Below are 19738 nucleotides of genomic sequence, written 5' to 3'. Positions count from 1 at the left end.
GTTGGCCTTATTAATGTGTCATGTGGCCTGACTGACCAATAGAGAAGTGCTCAAGTGTGTGATTGGTGGACCATGCTTCATCTTTTATATTTTTAACGGGAAAAGATTTTACCAATTGGTAAAAACCGAAAAGAACAATATGATTTTACCTCTGATCTAGAATGATAGTCCGTTCAGTTCTTGTGTAAAAACTCAAAAATTGAATAATAGCAAAATATTACAAGAACAATATCAAAATGTAAAATATCAATAATGCATTATATTCTTAAGATGAAGATTGAATCAGGTGTGTGTGTGTGTGTGTGTGTGTGTGTGTGTGTGTGTGTGTGTGTGTCTGTGCCAGCTTCCTGCAATGTCTCTTGGTGTGTGTCTGAAGCAAATCTCAGCTCAACTGTCCTTCTGTTATACGTTTTTTGTTTGTTTTTATTACTCCTAAAATCTGACTCCTCCTTCTTTAAAAAGGCTGGCCCAAGGACCTCAACTGTCCTGTAGTCCTACAGAAAACCGCTAGTCCCAATTACCTCACGCAATGCTGGGAGCCGCTCGGTCTTCATGCACTGACATTCCTGAGGACTCGGCAAGAACAATGTGTGAAACCATTTAATGTATACAATATAAGTTTCCTTTAACACACATACTACAAATATATATATAATTTTCTCTCATTTTCGTTAATTGATGAATATTAGTTTAACTACTTCCCACCCAATGGTGTACATAAATGGCCAGGTGGGCGCTCTCTCCTTCTGAGTGGACATTCATGAACGTCCCTCAGAAGGAGGGGGATTGCGCGTGCCTGCGCATCGGCACGATCCAGATGCGCTCGTGTCACCCGGACACGGCGCATCTCCAATCGGCAGGAGGGCTCTCTGATTGGCCCTCCTGATCACGTGGCGGCCGTGTCCAATCACAGCTGTCATGTAATGTAAACACAGAGCCGGTTGCTAGGCAATCGGCTCTCCTCTGCTCACACAGAAGTTGTCAATGAGGAGCGAGGGGATCGCTGCAGTCGGCTGGTGATCAGTAAGTATGAGCTGTTTTTTTTTTTTTTTTTTTTTTTTTTTTTTTTTAACTCACTGATCACCTACCACATGTCCCAATGATTATCTGCACACATATGTCTGTGATCACCTGCACACATATATACATGATCATTTGCGTACATCTGTCTGTTATCACACGAACCAATTATTATACACTTAATGGAATTTTTTTTTACCAAAAACATGTAGCAGAATACATTTTGGCTTAAATTTACAAAGTTCGATTTTATTGGATTTTTTTTCAAATGGAAAGAAAATATTGTGTCCCCCCCCCCCCCCCCCCCAATTTCCCGCTTTTTTTGTTTCCATTTATATCGCAAAAAATAAGAAATGGAGTCGTGAATAAATGCCAGCAAAAGAGCGCTCTATTTTTGTGTGAACAAAATGATAAAAAGCGTAACGTGACCGCACAATTGTCATTGAAAATGCGAGAGCTGAAAGCTGAAAATTGGTCTGGGAAGGAAGGGGGCGAAAGTGCCCAGTATTGATGTGGTCAAAGAAACTTTCTAACATCAAGCCAACTACCGTATATACTCGAGTATAGGCCGACCCGAGTATAAGCCGAGGCCCCCAATTTACCCCCAAAAAACTGGGAAACCTATTGACTCGTGTATAAGCCGAGGGTGAGATATGCCTGTCCATCCCTGTGTGTGTGTCCATCCATCCCTGTGTGTGTGTGTGTCCATCCATCCATCCCTGTGTGTGTGTCCATCCATCCATCCATCCCTGTGTGTGTGTGTGTCCATCCATCCATCCATCCCTGTGTGTGTGTCCATCCATCCATCCATCCCTGTGTGTGTCCATCCGTGTGTGTGTGTGTGTGTGTGTGTGTGTCCAGCCTACCTGTGTCCCGAGCCTCCGTCCGGTCCCGTCCCGTCCCGAGCCTCCGTCCGGTCCCGTCCCGTCCCGAGCCTCCGTCCGGTCCCGTCCCGAGCCTCCGTCCGGTCCCGTCCCGAGACTCCGTCCGGTCCCGTCCCGTCCCGAGCCGAGCCTCCGTCCGGTCCCGTCCCAGGATCACCGCTCTTCGTCGGCGCCCATTCCCCTGTTCAAATGCCGCGCCTCCCTGTCTGTGATAGGCGGAACACAATTTCCCAGCAGCCTGTGTTCCGCCTATCACGGACATCGTCTCATCCTCGTCCGTAGTACGAGGATGAGACGATGTCCGTGATAGGCGGAACACAGGCTGCTGGGAAATTCAGTGTTCCGCCTATCACAGGCGAAGGCGGAGCCGGAGGCGCGGCTTTTGAATTATAGAATGGCCGCTGTCTGTCTGCTCGACACGCTGATCGAGCAGGCAGACAGCGATGACTCGAGTATAAGCCGAGGGGGGCACTTTCAGCCTCAAAAAAGAGGCTGAAAATCTCGGCTTATACTTGAGTATATACGGTACTTGTCTTTCAGTTGTATCATGGTATTTATATGCAAAATCTCAATTTTACTGTAAAAAAAACAACAGAAATGGCCATTCAAGAGGCTGCTGAATGCCTGACAGCCACTGGCCCACCTCTCTGAAAAGCGATCCTTATGGATCACTTTTCAGAGGAATGGCTAAAGCCATCCTTCGTGTAAAGGAGCCTTTCATGCTTGCCTCTCTAGCACATGTGGTAGGTCCTCACTTTCCTCTCCAAGAGGCGCCAACAGAATCTTCACATCTGGCACACTGGATGTGTTGATGGTCTGCACCCGCTGTGCACTTTGGTTCCATCTTTGAACCCCTGCCTTGATACAGGAGACAGTAGTGCCAAGTGGGAGAAACTACTGTGGATGTCGTGAGAATTAGACGCCTGAAACCCAGCGTACCAGATGAGAAGAGGTTAAAGCTTTAATAGTACTTTGTCTGCTGAAAGGTAAGTACCAAGAGTCTTCTTTTGCTGGCACATTTTATTTTTGTCCTGCCACAGAGTCACTTTAACCTCTTCGAGCTGGTGGTACGCAAATATGCAGCCTCTCAGTGGGTGGGCCTTGATGCCAAGAGGCTGCATATTTGCTTTCTAAAGTATAAACAAACCTGTGCCAAGAGTTCTCGCCCTGTGCGCCCCCGGCATAATTACCTGAAATTACGGAAAGCAACTAGCGATCAGGAGCTTTCCGATCATGTGACTGCTGTGACAGCCAATCTCGGCAGTCACATGATCAGAAACCCCTTAAAGGACCAGGATGCGCCGGCGTTAAAGGGTTAAAGTAGTATTAAACCCAAATGCATACATTTATTTTATTGCAGCTTACTAATTCTTTCTTCTATTTTCATCTGGTTATCCAGCCAGTGAGTCCGTTTTTTATTTTTATTTTTTTTTGAAAAAAAAAAAAAAAAAACTCTCTTGCAGATGTATCAGTTGCAGGGATGAGACCAAACACTGACAGGAGTGCTTACAATGATCACCTTTTATGTAAATCCTTTATCCCAAAAATGAAAAAACAAAACAAACACTGCTTATAAAGTGTGAGCTCAAGTTTGACTTCAGTTTATTTGTGTATTTCAATCTTCTACTACAACTAACACTCCACCCACCAGACTGACAATGCTGTGCTCCTTCATCCAGATTGAGGGACTCTGACAGGAAGTGTATTACTGGCCAAATCGCCAGGGGAAAACAAGAAGGGGGGGGGAAAGCCTAAAAAAAAAAGGGGGAAACTAATGCAGCCACCACAACTAATGATTAATACACTGCAATATATGTATTAGATGTTTGGTTTTGGGTTTATTACCGCTTTAAAGTGACTGTAAAGTCTTGTGTTTTTTTTTTTTTTTTAAAGAACAAACACGTTTATACTCCCCTTCTCTGCCCCCCCAGATCCTCCTCTTCTTGGGTCCCTCTTTGCTGCTCCTGGCCCCTCCCTCCTGTTTAATGCCCCCACAGCAAGCAGTTTGCTATAGGGGCAGCCGAGCTAAGTCACAGCTCCCTGTGCCCATTCAGACATGCAGCTGCAGCCTGGCCCCGTCTTCTTTTTGTTCTCATTGGCTGACTGACTTTGACAGCAGAAAGAGCCAATGTTGCTGCGCTGCTGTCTCCACCAATGAGGAGGTGAGCCCAGGATGGCGGACACATTCCTACAACTTTGCTGCAGCTAGAGGGATCTCAGGTAAGTATGAAGGGGGCTGCTGCACACAGCTTTTTATCTTAATGCATAGAATGCATTAAAGCAGAGTTCCGATTTCATTATTTTTATTTTTTTAAAGTGGAAGTAAACTTCCCCAACGTTTTCAGCCAAGGAAGCTGCATCTTTGCCTCTGTTTAATCTTCCACTGCTTTGGTGCTGCACATGTGATTAGTTATGACACCAGCCATTGGATGGTTTGATAGTTTGGCTGAGAGCACAGCCAATGTGCAGTTAGCATTCCCGGCATGCCGTTTTTTTTTTAACTGTTTAAATCAATGGGTTTACTTCCACTTTAAGTCCGCAGATACAAATACTGCACCTGCTAATCAAACACTTACCTGTCCAACAGTCCAGCAATTTGGGGGAACAAAGGCCCGCTTCTCTCCCCCTCCTCCTCTCTGCGGCGCTGGCATTGGCAGTGTGAGCACCAGGCTGTGGCTTTACAGCCGGGCACGCACTGTGCATGCACGAGCCCTGCTGCGCGTTTTGACTGGCCGGGCAATCATCTGGGACCTGTGATGTGTCCCAGCTGATTGCCGAGAGGGAGGGGGGGAGAGGTGAACTCTCTTCCTGTGCCCCGGTGCCCCGGGAGGAAGTGGGAGCTGGAACCCTCCGGTTTCCATTTTTTGGGTGGAACTTCTCTTTAAGATAAAAATCTGATCGGAATGCTTCTGGGAAGGGACCCTTTCTGTTCAGTTTTTGTTAGATGCCAAGGTGGCACCAAGAGCGGGTTACTTTGGTAAAATTGCAGGACAGAGAGCCAGCTGGGTTTGTGAAAAAAATAGCTCTCAACTATTCATTATAAAATAGAGAAGAAAAAATAGAAATCCATATATTTATTTATTCTCTCTTGCACACGTTGATGTGTAAGTGTTTTTTTTGGTCACTTTAGCAGCACCTGATCCTGAGGATATATTGCCGTTTTCAGGGGAAGAACAATTCTTCTTGAACTTGTCTATTGGTGGAGGTTTGTACATAGTAGTCAGCTATGTATGTAACGATGGCACACTGCTCTCATGTTGCCATGGAAACATACACAGCTTTCCTCTCCGTTCAGCCGACTCCTCGCTGGATGTGAGCGCTTGGTAAGAGGAGAATGTTTTCTAGCTGGGAGGAACAGTGAAAGGCATATCACTGGGGGGAGGCCTCTCTCTACTTTGTGCTAAAATAGTTTGATATTATCTTTACTACAGTGTAATAATTTAACATTATTAAAGACGTCGTGTTAGAACGCTCTAAATTCTAGCCTAGTTATGGGAACAGCTTGTGCAGCTTGAACGTTACAGCCTGTCTCTGGTGCCTGCTTATATCTAGGTGTTTAAAATAGTGGCTGTTTTTTATGTGCAGGTTCTCATAACTGATAAGCATTTGTTTAAGCACATGTGGATATTTTTCTTTTTGTGGATATTTTTCTTTTTAAGTTAATATACCGTAGCTTTCTCCTAAGTCATTCTCCTAATCAATTGGTTTAAAGTGAACCTGTACTCCTTTTTTTTTTTTTTTTTTTTTAAAGTTTGGAAAGAAAAAGTTTTGCCTAGAAGCGGACAACAGACTGTAACCGCTGTTATCTTTATTCATCAGAAAAGCTCCTTTTGTGCTCCTTTCTGATCTAGTGTCACTTTTACTGAGGCCGGACCTAAAATTTGGGTATGACAATTTTACCATTTCTGTACTGGCTTCCAGGTTCCATAAATGCATTGTGAATACAGGAGGTAGGTCAGCACGAATGCCTAGAGCACTGTAGTAGTGGTGGCTGCTACAGTCATTGCCAGCTTCCACAGGTATTCCACAGATTTGGTACCAATGGAAAACGTCAAAATTGCCACACCTAAACTTCAGCTTTTAAAGGGGTTGTAAACCCTCGTCTTTGTTTAAAAAAAAAAAAAAAAAAAAGTTTTATACTTGCCTCCACTGTGCAGTTTGTTTTGCATCGAGTGCCCCCGATCCTCTTCTGGGGTCCCTCAGCGTTGCTGGTGGCTCCTCCCCACATCGAGTGTCCACCTTGTAGAATCTCTCTTCTTGGTGGACACCCATGTGGGCGCTCTCCCGAGTCCTGTGTCCATTCACACAGAATGCAGGACTTGGCCCCGCCCACCCCTCATCGCGTTTGACAGCAGCGGGAGCTAAATCTCATGATTGGATGGACAGAAATTCAAATCTTTTGGCAGGTTGAGCGCATTTTTAAATTTTTTTGCTTACAAATGTATATGTTACATTAGTCTAGGGTCAAAATGTGAACACATTTTAGCAGTTTATCCAAGTTTTAGAAAATCCAGAGTTAATGAATTAGTATGTGTTTTCTAGGGTGTGACGGTTACTTCTCATCACATTCTTCTATAAAGTGCAATACCTCTGGTCACGCTGTTGTGTGTATTGGTGAACGTGCAGTGGTTTCAGGTAGAGGGTAGTTTTTAAAGTTTGTCTTGGCAAAAAAAAAAAACGCACATTAATTTTGTGATGCGCATGTTTCACCATCATTTATCCTTATAAAAGACTAATAACCACAGAGAAGTACGCTTTGGGCTGACAGAAATCCAGTGGCCTCCTAACTTTCTGTGTGAGCTGCCAAAGTTGCCTCTGTTACCAAGCCAAATTGGCTCTGTCAAGGTTGATTGCTGGACTACAGAAGACTTCCACATTTCACCTTTTCATTTCCTTCTAGCATACGGGAGGGGGGGCTTTTTGTGTAGTCCAAGGAGAACTTGGGCAAGCCTGATGACACTGCTTTTGGTCAACATTTTTTGGTTTCTTCTTCAACAAGAAGATGATACTGATGATGAAAGTCGCTTTATCAGTTAGCAGGCAGGAGGTTTTCCTGAGTCAGTTTTTAAACCCAAACATGTCATGCTTGGCAAGGGTATATGTATAAAAATTGCACTACATATTTAAAATGGCTAGTCACTATAATTTCCCTCATCTCCAGAGTCTGCAAAGGGGTTCTCGCCTGCGCTGGCATTTCTCCTCGGCTCCCTTCAAGTTCCAGTCTTTGGTCATCTTCATTGGCCAGCATGAGATGACGCAACTCCTGTGCATGTGCCGGATACTGAGGATGTTTTTGTATTTAAGTTGCATCAAAAGCTTGTTTGGTTAATTTAGCGTTTTTAGTAGTGCTGTGGTATTTATTTATTTTTTCTTGACTTGAAAGGGATGTGTGTTGTTTTGTCTAGCTTTATTCTTATTATTTTGTGTTGTCTTGTTCATTTTATTATTTATAAAGCATATAGCCTAGTACAGTGATGGCGAACCTTGGCACCCCAGATGTTTTGGAACTACATTTCTCATGATGCTCATGTACCCTGCAGTATAGTTGAGCATCATTGGAAATGCAGTTCCAAAACATCTGGGGTGCCAAGGTTCGCCATCACTGGCCTAGTACATCTCCTTGACATCTTCTGCTTCAAACATTACATTGAAATGAATAATACTGAGTACCATTTTACTAGCTAGTAGGGATGCACTGATAAAATATATATAATTTTTTTATTTTTTTACAATTACCGATTTTTGTACTCGCCGATGCTAATTACCGATACCTACCACAACTGGTTTGTTTTAACTTCAGCTGTCAGCAATGGTACAAAGCATTGAAAAGTTAGTTACAAATGAAAGAAATAAAAAAAAAAAAAAAAAAAAATAAACTAAATTTAGCGCCTTTTCAATGTGAAATGTGTAAATATATGTGTAAAAAATATTCAATAACAAAGCAAACAAAAAAAAATGTTTTGTTTATAAAATAGATATGAACGGAAAAAAAATCAGGAAAATAATAATTAAATGGAAGAGAATAGGGAGTTAATTAAGGCTGATTAGATAGAAATGAAGGGTTAATAATAAGGGGTTAAACAGAGGAACATTTGTGCATCCCTTTTTAGCTTCAGATGAAGAAATAGAAATATACAAAAAGAAACCATGTTTATTTTTATTTTGGTGTTTCAGGGCTGAGCAATGTTGTTAATAAACATTGGCTGTGTTTTTTTTTTTTTTTTTGTTAGCTCCAATTACTGGACTTCTTTAAAGTGGTTGTATACTCGAATTTTTAACTTTTACCTACAGGAAAGCCTATAATAAGGCTTACCTGTAGGTAAAAAAAAAATCTCCTAAACCTGTACGATTTAGGAGATATTCCCCTCGGTATGCGCCGCTGACTGCAGTGGCGCATGCGCACAAGGGGGTTCTCGGCCTGAAAATCCGGCAGTGGCCGACTGGCCAGAATGAAATCTCCCGCACGCATGCGCGGGAGTGACGATATCGCGGCTCCGGCCACTCACAGCGCCGGAGCCGCGATACCCGGAAGAAACGCCGAGGGAGCATGTCGGCTCCCTCGGCGTGGATCGGGCCAGATGTCGGGGCCTCGTTCTAAGGTAAGTATTTCATAATGAGCTAGTATGCGGTGCATACTAGCTCATTATGCCTTTTGCTTTGCAGGTTTAAAAAAAATAAAATAAAAAATTTGCGGGTTTACTACCGCTTTAACATTGGGTAGACCCACTGACAGCTCAAAGAACCAACCCTGAAAGTATCGGTTTCAGGTATCGGTGCATTTGCACGAGTACCGATACTTGTGCAGATACTAGTATCGGTGCAACCCTACTAGATAGATATGCAAACTGAGGTACAAAATAAACCATAAAACCTCCTTCACTGCATTATCTTAGGAGATCTTTATCCTAAGGACTTATTGCTAAAAGTAATAACCCATTGTAACCACTCAAACTATCTTGTAAGGCTTTTATTTTAGAGGTGAATTCTGATTGGCTTCTGGTATTCACCTGTGCTCAGGGTAGATTTGATTTAAATGACTAGTAAAAAGTCTTGCTTTAAATCTAAATTTTTAAAGAGCAACTGTAATTTCTGTTCTGCAGCAGCTCCTCCTCTGACCCGCTGTTGACTCTCCAACAGTCCCATTCACTTTGAGACGGCTGGTGATGTGGCAGTGACACAACAAGGTGCTAACAGGAGCTACTATGATGGATCTGAAATGACAGGTGCTCATTAAATGTAAGGACTTATTCTTGCTGGTAGTTTTTAATATTTTTAATATTTGCAAACAAAATGGTTTCCCATTTAGAATAATAAGCTGTCAGGTTAGTAAAACAGCGATATCAGAACCAATTTCAATCGTACAGTTTATAGTGTACTTGAATTTGCAAAACAATGGGATAAGGAATATTCCTGAATGTTGAGTTTATTTTTTTTTATGGTTACTGTGAAATTGTTTAAATGCATGAATGCGGTGCATGCTATCCAGCTTGTAGAGCTTGGATTCATTGAATGAGTTTACCAAAAATTTAAATATTGCTGAATAAACAGCCTCATGCTACATTTAATAGTGAATAAACAAAATTATTAATGTATCTTAAACTGAAAACTATCTTTAGATTCTTTTCCCAAAAAGCTTTTTATTAAAATCAATTTTAATTATCAAAAAAATTGATTTCAATCATCCGATTTTTTATTTTTAAAAGTATCGGTTTATATCCACCCTGCCTGTGCGCAAGTTTGTACCTCACGGCTGTGTATTAAAGTTGAGTGGATAAATGAATGCATGCTTCTAGTGTATTAAGTTCCCTTTTTGAGTCCATGGTTTTCTGGGATTGGCATTTGCGCCTCAAGTTTAAGCTTTGGTTCTGGAATGAAAACCTTTTCCTAAAACTGTTATGAATGTTCTGATGGAAAGATTAATGGAAGAATATAATTCATTTCAGTAGTCATTTTGATTTTTTAAAGTACAACTCCCATTTTCTTTGGTGTAAAATCTCCCAGCCATCCCGCCTCACTAGCCCACCTAATATGTTTTTACCTAGGACCCCAGCCCCTCTCTAATGCATACTATTTACCTTTTTTGCAGCACCTCCTGCTGGTTACATTCTCATGACAGAAGTTACCTCAGGCACTTGTCACCGCTGCTCAGTAAGGCAGCCCATACATGAGTCCACTTTTTATTTTACACAGCGGGTTGAATAAAAAATTTTTAATTTTTTTTAAAAAAAATTTAACGATTCCCCATCCACACCCTTGTTGTGGATGGGGGAATCCTCCCTTCTGAGCTATTGTATTCTGACAGTGGGGAGACTTATGCCTTGTACACACACTATTTTTTAATTTATTTTTTTCATTCAACCCAACGGGTTGAACAAAAACTGAATACTCCGGACGGAGCTGCTGTACTAATGATCTGACGTTAGTACAGTGATTTCCCCTGCTGAGCTGTTGTTTTCTGATGGGGACAGCCCACCAGAACACTCCAATTAGCACTCTCCGCCATTGACTGAGAGCGCTGATTGGGGAGCTAGTTGTTGTACAACCTCCCCGCCCTGCCCATGCATGGATTGAAGTTTTGTCTGGTCCCTGTTGAACATATAGACATAAATGGAGCAACACTCCTGTAGTAGGGAAACTAGGTGGACTCCTGTATGTCTCCATTTATCCATTCCCGTCTTCTACAAATAATAATAAAGTGAGGGGATATGTTTCTAATATGAAGGATAATCCCACATCTAGATGGTTACCACTTGAAGCGGTGTCCCCATTGGAAGGTTCCCCTGTATTCCTGTTCTGGTGGCAACTCAAAATTTTGGATTTACCCTCATTTTTATTCCCTATGACAATGGTGATCAGGATACTTCGAAATACTGAATCTCCCTATGGGGACACAGGCAGCAACGAATGAGGACCAGAGTTTTAATCCCACACCACCCTCTCTCTAAAACAAAAATAAAAAGCTTTTGGCACTTGTACATTAACCCAGTACTAAAGCTTATATTTTTTTCATAAAATGTGATTCTTTAGGCCAGTTTTCCATAAGACAATATTTGTTTAATTTACATATGTTCAGAAACACTTAGCCCTTGTACACACGGTCGGACATTCTGACAACCAAATCCGTTGGATTTTGTCTGATGGATTTTGTCCGAAACTGTTGCATACACACGGTCGGACAAAGTTGTCGGAAAATCCGATTGTACATAACGTGATGGCGATTTCGTTACGACGGGACTACGTTCACGCTAGTAGCCAATAGCTTTGGTCTAGGAATTTGATCTGAGCATGCGTGGCACATTGTCCGTCGGAGTAGGCTACACATGATCGGAGTATGTCCGATCGGAGCATTTTGTCAGAAAATTTTACGGACAAGTTGGAAAACTTGGTCCGTCAGATATTCCGATGGAAACAGTCCGATGGAGACCACACACAGTCGGATTATCCGACAAAACGGTCCGATAGGACACATTCTGTCGGAATGTCCGACTGTGTACAAGGGCTAAGGCCTATTTCACACAGGGCGGATCCGTGATGATCCGCCCCGTTAACATCCCCTTTCTCGACAGAGTGATCCCCGCTGAGCAGGAAGATGACGGGTCCGTCACTGCGCAGGGTCGGACCTGTCAGAGTGCCGCTCTCCCCTATGGGAGATCTGAAGAGGGGCCGCAGAGTCCATAGAGGTCTATGGATCATCCATTCAGGTCCGCCTAAAAAACGGGACAGGCGGACCTGAACAGATCGTTCGCCTGAAAGAGGCCTTAGGCTTGGTTCACACTCGGTGTGACCTGTCAGGCTACTTAGCCATAAAGTCACGCTCCATTCAGGGCAATAGAACCATTCTAATCGGAACGACTCAAGTTGCTCTGACTTAGAAAAAGGTTCCTGTACTACTTGGGGGTGACTTTGGAGCAACTTGCATTGAGTTCTATTACAGAAGTCGCTTGCAAGCCGTGCTGAAGTCACACTGTACGGGGCAGCTTCAGTCAGGTGACTTTGAAGCCACCCTAGTGTGAACCGATTAAAATCTGGAGCAGGAGGGTGGGACTTTGAGCGATATATATGTTCTTATAGTTAGGGATAGGGGCACGTGACCTTACCAGGTCATGGCCTCGTTTTAAAGTCCCAATGTTTCCACCTCCCCTTTCCCCAATTTTTTTCTAGTGTGAACCGAGATTTGAAGCTAAAAATCCAGCTTTTGATACTTTACATAGTTAGTTTGGGCCAGCTTGGACAGAACAAACTATGTCCCTCACTAACGTGTGAGGCCGCTGGATGTTCTGTATAATAAACTGTAGCTGAGGGTGATAGGATACATTGCTTTCTCTGAATGGCTGAGCGCCGATCAGATACTCTACTGTGTTCCTGGTATGAGACAGGAAGCCTTGACTCCAACCCGGAACACGGTACGGTTTGCTGTATGAAACCTCGGCTACATACAGTTTATACCACACGTCCAGTTCAGCTTTAAAATGTGCTGGGTTTGCAAGTAGTACAGCCTCCAGGTTGCTTTGTGCTGCTTCCCTGAACCTCCAGTCACGGAGTGCACAATTATAACTTCATACAAAGTTCCTTAATGACCCCTCCTTGGGACTACATGTCCCAGGATGCCAGGCACCATCATGCTCAGACACCGCACTAATTTAGGCTTGGAGTCCCTCTGTTTCTGGAGCATTCCTAAAAGAGGGTGCCTCCATTGGACTTTGCAAGGGAACAGAGGTACCCAATAAGAGGAAACCTTGTGCAGCGATCTTTGGAGCCGCTCAATCAAAAAGAAAGGAAAGCTTTTAAAGAAGAAGAAGCAGACAAAGCAAGTGCTCAGGTCAGCTGCTATAATTAATAAAAATGTAGGGTTTAATAACGCTTTAATGCTGTGTCACTGTTGGACGGAGAGCTGCGGCTGTGTGCATTTTGAAGTGTTACATCTCTTATATAGGTCATTTATTGGAGTGAGAGAAGTGATGATTCATAGACTATTCATCAGCCAAATGCAGTCATTCTCCTCCGCACCAGCCAATCTGTGGGACTCTTCGTTTTTTCCTTCTACCTACTGTGTGTGTTTGAAAATCTGTTTTTAGATATATCCATTGGCTTCAGAATTCATTACAACAAGCTTGTGTATATGACTCTGCACCATATGATTTATATGAATGTATAGATCTTGCGCTAGCACATTATTATTATTATTATTATTATTATTATTATTTATTCTTGTTGCCTGGCTGTTATGCTAAGGAACCCCCCATCCCAAGCTTTTCAGTCAGTGATGTGTAAGAGGAAAAAGTCAGGTCAAGGTTTCTGTATGCTTACTTGATCAGGGTCAGTAATTCAGAGCATGCATGCCAGAGGATGGGCATGACAGCGGGTAGCTAACATTTCAGAAGTCAACAGAAGGCAGCTTCTCTTTTGCTCAGGAAAAGTTTTTTTTCTTTCAAAGGGGATTTCCATGTTCTCACATATATTACCTAAATAATTTATTGCTGCCAGCTTAAAGCAGAAGTAAACCGATAACAAAATAGAAATTTTGAGCCCCCAGGGGGGCCGTTTGGCACAATGTGCTAGTATGCACAGCATGTACAGTACAGCAGGCTTACCTTTGCCAGAAATCCACCACAGCTCTGCAATGTTGATACACCTTGTTCATTTCAACTCTTGCATCTTTTTTCAGTCTTCTTCCAGGTTCAGAGTTTTTTCAGTCTTTTGATCAGATTGGGTTGACTTAACTCCCATGCACAGGAATTTGTGATCGTCTACTATCTTTTTATTTCTTTTAAATAACAAACCTGATATACGTGCCTGTTCTGTGCAATGGTTTTTCTGGGTTCTCCTGCTTTTGAGTAACCCCCTTCGCAAGCCGCCTACTGGTCAGGTACTCCTGCAGGCTCAATCCAAAGCTGCACTGTGCATCTATTGACACACACAGTGTGGTTTGGCCCCACTCCTTTGTCACTGGATTTGACTGACAGCAGCCAATGGCTCCCGCTGCGGTCACTGAGTCCAGTGTGGATGGAGGGAGAGAAAGCACAGCACTTTTTTTTTAAATTTTTTTTATTCACCTTAAGGTAGAGAATGCATTAACCGCTTCCCGACCAGCTGCCACAGTTATACTGCGGCAGGTTGGCTCCCCTGCGCAAGCCATCATAGCTGTACGTTGGCTCGCAGGGTTGGGATAGCAGGCGATTGTGAGCAGGAGGCACGGAACGGGGACGAGTGTGTGTAAACGCACACTTCTCTGTTCTGAAGAGGAGTGACAGATCGTGTGTTCCTATTAGTTAGGAAATACGATCTGTCACTTCCTCTAGTCAGTCCCCCTAGTCAGTCCCCTCCCCCTTCAGTTAAAATCACCTCCCAGGGAATACAGTTAACCCCTCGATCGCCCCCTAGTGTTAACCCTTTCACTGCCAGTGACATTTTTAAAGTAATCAATAGTAATCAATGCATTTGTATAGCACTGATCGCTGTATTAATGCCAGTGGTCCCAAAAATGTGTCAGAATTGTCCGATGTGTCCTCCATAATGTCGCAGTCACGATAAAAATCTCTATAAACTCTATACCCTATTTTGTAGACACTATAACTTTTGCGCAAACCAATCAATATACACTTATTTTTATATATATATTATTATTTTTTACCAAAAATATGTAGAAGAATACATATTGGCCAAAACTGAGAAAAAAAATTGTGTTTTATGTATTTTTAGGGGATTTATATTTTTTCAAAAAGTAAAAAATAATGCGTTTTTTTCCCAAAATTTACGCTATTCTTTTGTTTATAGCGCAAAAAATTAAAACCGCAGAGTTGATCAAATGCCACCAAAAGAAAGCTCTATTTGTGGGGGGGGGAAAAAAAGGCCATCAATTTTGTTTGGGTACAACGTTGTACGGCCGCGCAATTGTCAGTTAAAGCGACGCAGTGCTGAATCACAAAAAAAAATGCTCTGGTCAGGAAGGGAGTAAATCCTTCAGGGGCTGAAGTGGTTAAAGTGGATGTAAATCCTCACATATACCCAGTGAGGTGAACAGCCCCAGATGATACAAATCTCCCTACATAAGTATTACCTGTATATCTGCTGTCTTCACATTGTATATACTGTTTTAGAAAGTGCAGTCACATCCTGTTAGATTTTTCACTTCCTCATTCATAGGAGTGGATTATTGCTAGACACTGTGAGACAGCTGATTGGGGGAAAGGCACACACCCCCACCCCACACATACAGAGGTTGCCTGTGAATAGTTTAGCACACTTCTGTCTCCCACACTTTTATCTCCTCTCTTGGAGAGCTTGTCAAAAGTTATCAGGCTGATAACAGAAGAACAGAGCAGGACAAAGCTACAGGACATAGTGCTTTGAAGAGAGAGAAAAGAACAAAACAAAAACACTACAGATGTGTCCAGCTCAAATTTCATGAATCTGGTTTACATCCACTTTAAGGTAAAAAACTGAGAAATGCAGCCTTGCAGAATGGCATCTCATTGCACCTACTGAGATGGGAGCCTAAATTGCTACAAGTTCTGTGTGCATCACTCACCTTGCCAAATGGGCAGCAGCTCAAATATGTCTCAGTGAGCACTTTAACCCCCTAAGGAAAGTGCTTGGGTAGGAGTAAGCACTTGAAGGTGTTTGTATTTCTTTAAGCTACCAGGCCAAGTTAGTACAGTGACTACATCGGCAGCATTGTGGCACTGCATTAATGCTTAGGGTTTTTGTAAGTTCTCTTTTTTGTTTTGACAAGGCTTACTTTGGATGCTTTTCCTATACTCCACAACTGTAATAATGGCTCAATTGCCTTTCACCCAAGTGAGCCCTCCATTGTGTCTGACTGTGGCTGTGGTAGGAATATTAATGTGTAAGGTCTTCTGAGGCAAAGATTTCAATGCTTATAGATACTGTGTCGTTTGCTGAAAAATATGTAGGTGCTATAAAAATGAGAAACATAAATGATTCATTGCATGGAAAAACTTTTTTTCCAGCACAAATACAACAAGTTTAGGTTGTAAATATTGATCACCAGCCAGATGGAAACACGGTGTTCCCTGGATGAATAGGGGAACCTAGTTTCCCATTCAGCATATTTTACTCCTTCACAAATGAAGCCTTGCATTACAAACTAATATTATATGGCCAAAAGTTTGTTCACATATGGCCTTCATGCCTATATGAGCTTTGGTGGACATGTATTCTAAAACCATGGACATACACAATACTGAAGAATAGTTTCCGCCATTTGCATATATAACAACCTCCATTATTTTGGAGTGTGTCTATGAATTTATGTCCATTCAGCCAAAAAAGCATTTGTGAGGTCAGGTACTAAGGGATGAGAAGAGCTGGCTCGTAATCTGTGTTTCACTTTATCTCAAAGGTGTTCAGTAGAGTTATTATTAGGACTTTGTGCAGGCCATTTGAGGTCCTCCAGACCGAACTCCTCAAGACCAAACTCCTCAAGCCATGTCTTTATGGAGCTGGCTTGCTGGAACAGAAAAGAGCCTTCACCAATGCTGGTGATCATAGGTTGGAAGAGCACAGTGGTTTAAAATGTTGTGATGGCTGTGAGGTTCCTCTTCATACCAACCTCAGAAAGCCTGCAGTGGATGGATTTGGGATCCTTTGGCTAGCTGTGGGTTATGGGATCCTCAGCCGACTGTTGGGTTATGGGATCCTCGGCCGACTGTTGGGTTATGGGATCCTCGGCCGACTGTTGGGTTATGGGATCCTCGGCCGACTGTTGGGTTATGGGATCCTCGGCCGACTGTTGGGTTATGGGATCCTCGGCCGACTGTTGGGTTATGGGATCCTCGGCCGACTGTTGGGTTATGGGATCCTCGGCCGACTGTTGGGTTATGGGATCCTCGGCCGACTGTTGGGTTATGGGATCCTCGGCCGACTGTTGGGTTATGGGATCCTCGGCCGACTGTTGGGTTATGGGATCCTCGGCCGACTGTTGGGTTATGGGATCCTCGGCCGACTGTTGGGTTATGGGATCCTCGGCCGACTGTTGGGTTATGGGATCCTCGGCCGACTGTTGGGTTATGGGTTCCTGGGCCAGCTGTGGGATAGGGGATCCAGGGCCCACTAAGGAACTTGGGTGTGGACTGGCGCACTACAGCAATACTTAAATAAAAATCGGCCCTTGAGCTGGTTTTATTGGTTGACTTTATTAAACCAAAATCTGATTGGCTACTATGAGTTACTGTAGTTTCCATATGTGTAACTGTACTTTGTGTTGCTTTGTTAAATAAGCCTGTTATTTTTTTTATTTGTAGTTATTGTAGCAGATGAGCTGAAGGTCTCTAGATCAGGGTTTCTCAACCTTTCTTTACTTTCTATGAACCCTTGGCAAAAAGTCTGAGGTCTCGGAACGCCTGAAATGTTCACATCTACAGCTCACAGAAATTAGTGTGATCAGTGAGCTGTTGAGGTCACAGCAGGACATATTACATGGGGACAAGAGGGCACATTATGGGGCAGAGCAGGGCATATTACAAGGGGGTAGGAGATCACATTATGGGTCACAGCAGGGTGCATCTTGGGGGCACACAGTAGGGCACATCACGTGGCACACAGCAGAACACTGGTCTCCTCATGGGGCACACAGCAGGGTACATTGCTCTAGCACTTTCCTTCTCATTACAGCCACTTCCCTTGCTACTCTGCATGTGACCTCTCAAGGCACGCCGCTCCCTGCCGGCCCCTCCTCCAGTCTGTCCCAGGTGATGTCACATACAAGCACCTGGGGTAAATGGGAAGGAAGGAGGGGCCGTCGAGAAGCGGCGATAATTCTCACTACAGCCGCTTCCCTTCCTACTCTCCATGTGTTGGCTGAGTAGGGACCCCATCTACCCATCATCTGCCTGTGACTGACAGGTGATTCGTGGCAGAACTCCCACAGACTTCTCTAGAAATCCTGCTCTAGATTTTTATTCAATAAATGTTGTAATGTGGAATAATTCATAAAGATCCTTAAAAACCTCATGCCATCCTAACCTCTAGCTCAGGGTTAGGCGATCTCGACCCTCCAGCTGTGGTAAAACTACAAGTCCCATGAGACATTGCAAGACCCTGACCATCACAGGCATGACTCCTAGAGACAGAGGCATGATGGGATTTGTAGTTTCAAAGCAGCTGAGTGCCGAGTTTGCCACTTCCAAAGACCTCTTGCACACCAAATGTTTCTGGCCGTAATTTCAGGCGTTTGTACAATACATTCCTAGGCAAAATGTATTAATATTTATGCTCCTGTGTGCAAATTTGCATATATTTGCACGTACCGATGCAAGATACTTAATGAGAGTGCAGATTTTTCTATATGTCTAACTCTAGAATACGCAGCTCTTGCTTACACACCTGTGTGTATGGGCACATTGTAAACAGTGGGCTGCATTTAGATCAGTAAGGCTGCGGGGTGCGCAAGAGGCCAAACAAATCATTTTTCAAAGATACTCCAAGGTCCCAACAAACATTCTAAAGTTGGGTTTCAGTCAATTTCTCTTGGCTTAGAAACACTTGCTGTGTATGTTTTACCATAGAGATCTGGTAGGCAAGATTCTGGTGCAAAAGTAATAGAATTAGAAGCAAAGATTTCAATGCATCTGTTGTAAGCTTCCGGGGCCCAACCACATCATCTATTTGATGCATGTGTACGATTTATGGCAGCTCAACGCGGTTCTGTCAGCAGATGCTTTGGGGTGCCATTTGAATAGCTTTGTATAGCCGCACTCCATGTACACCGCTGTAACATGCAAGTCACCACAAATAGATGTGGTGTAGCCCTGAAGATGAATTTCTCCACAATGCCGAACAGCTACAGAGGTAAATAGTTGTGTGTTTTTTTTTTTTTTTTTTTTTTTTTAAAGGGCTTGTTCTGAATATGTAAATTTGGTGTATAGTGTGGTCCCAGGCTTACTTTAGTGTCTTTTAATGGGGTTTTTAGTTATTTACGGTCTGGTTAAAACTGGTACTACATTCTAGCATTATTTCTTTCACTGCTTCCCGTAGTGCTTACAGTGGATCTTCTATGGATTGTAGACATGGATTCATTTAACTGTATTCTACATGAGAGCCAAGAGGACAGTCTGAGCCGTCGGGCAGCTTATGTAGCTCTGTGAACTGTATGATTCAAGTAAATTGAAATTGACAAAGCAAAATGATTTGTATGTTTATCAAGTTCATGGAGAGTACATTGTATTGTTTTGGCATCCATAAACGCACGCAAGCATAATGTCACCGTAGGTAAAGAGATCGAACTTAAAAGGAAGTTTATTTGTAAATAATTGTATTCCTCATTGTGCTGCAGTATTCCCTAAATACTTTGTTCCCTTTTTACAGTGTTGCGGTTTGCTGCTGGACTCTCCCCTCCATTCGCAGGATATGAGACTTGAAAGAAGACGATGCATACAGGTAGGTACATGCACTTTCTAGAGCTAGCTACACATTAATGGATGTACCTGAGGTCACATTTTGGATTCCATTTACGGTTTTGCTAAACCTTGTAGTGTTCTGATCTTTTGGAAACAAACATTCAAACCCTCAAGCAATTCACCAAAACTTGCAAATGCAGTAACCCAACATGTATTCCAATACATGTCAGCTAAGCTGTATCATGTTGTGCCTGGTTGATGCTGTTTGTGTCTGCTTTTACCAGCCCAGATAAAAAAACCAACAAACGTTTTACAACCAAGTGGATACTTCTTCTTCTTCTTCTTTTTTTTTTTTTTTTTTTTTTTTTTTTGTGTGTGTGTTGGTCTGCTATGGTCAGGCTAATAAAATTGTTCAAACATGGTAAAACTGATCCTGTCAAACTGTTTTTAGTGTATTTAATTTTTTAATAAAAAAAA

At 42.9% G+C, this 19738-nt stretch overlaps 1 protein-coding gene across 2 annotated transcripts in view; it reads left to right on the top strand.

Moving 5' to 3' along the window:
* The window catches only part of DYRK1A (dual specificity tyrosine phosphorylation regulated kinase 1A), a 144353-nt gene that overhangs the window by 27721 nt on the left and 96894 nt on the right, over window positions 1-19738 (top strand). For both annotated transcript variants that reach the window (XM_077479908.1, XM_077479907.1), the window contains exon 2: window positions 19230-19301. In XM_077479908.1, the coding sequence (XP_077336034.1) occupies window positions 19292-19301 (10 nt within the window). In that variant the 5' untranslated portion in view covers window positions 19230-19291. The remainder of the gene's footprint in view (window positions 1-19229; window positions 19302-19738) is intronic.

The sequence above is a fragment of the Lithobates pipiens genome, unplaced genomic scaffold (assembly GCF_037356315.1).
Source record: "Lithobates pipiens isolate NorthernLeopardFrog02 unplaced genomic scaffold, aLitPip1_a1.2 Scaffold_16, whole genome shotgun sequence".
NCBI classification, from domain to species: domain Eukaryota; kingdom Metazoa; phylum Chordata; class Amphibia; order Anura; family Ranidae; genus Lithobates; species Lithobates pipiens.
This window is presented reverse-complemented; position numbering and strand designations above follow the sequence as displayed.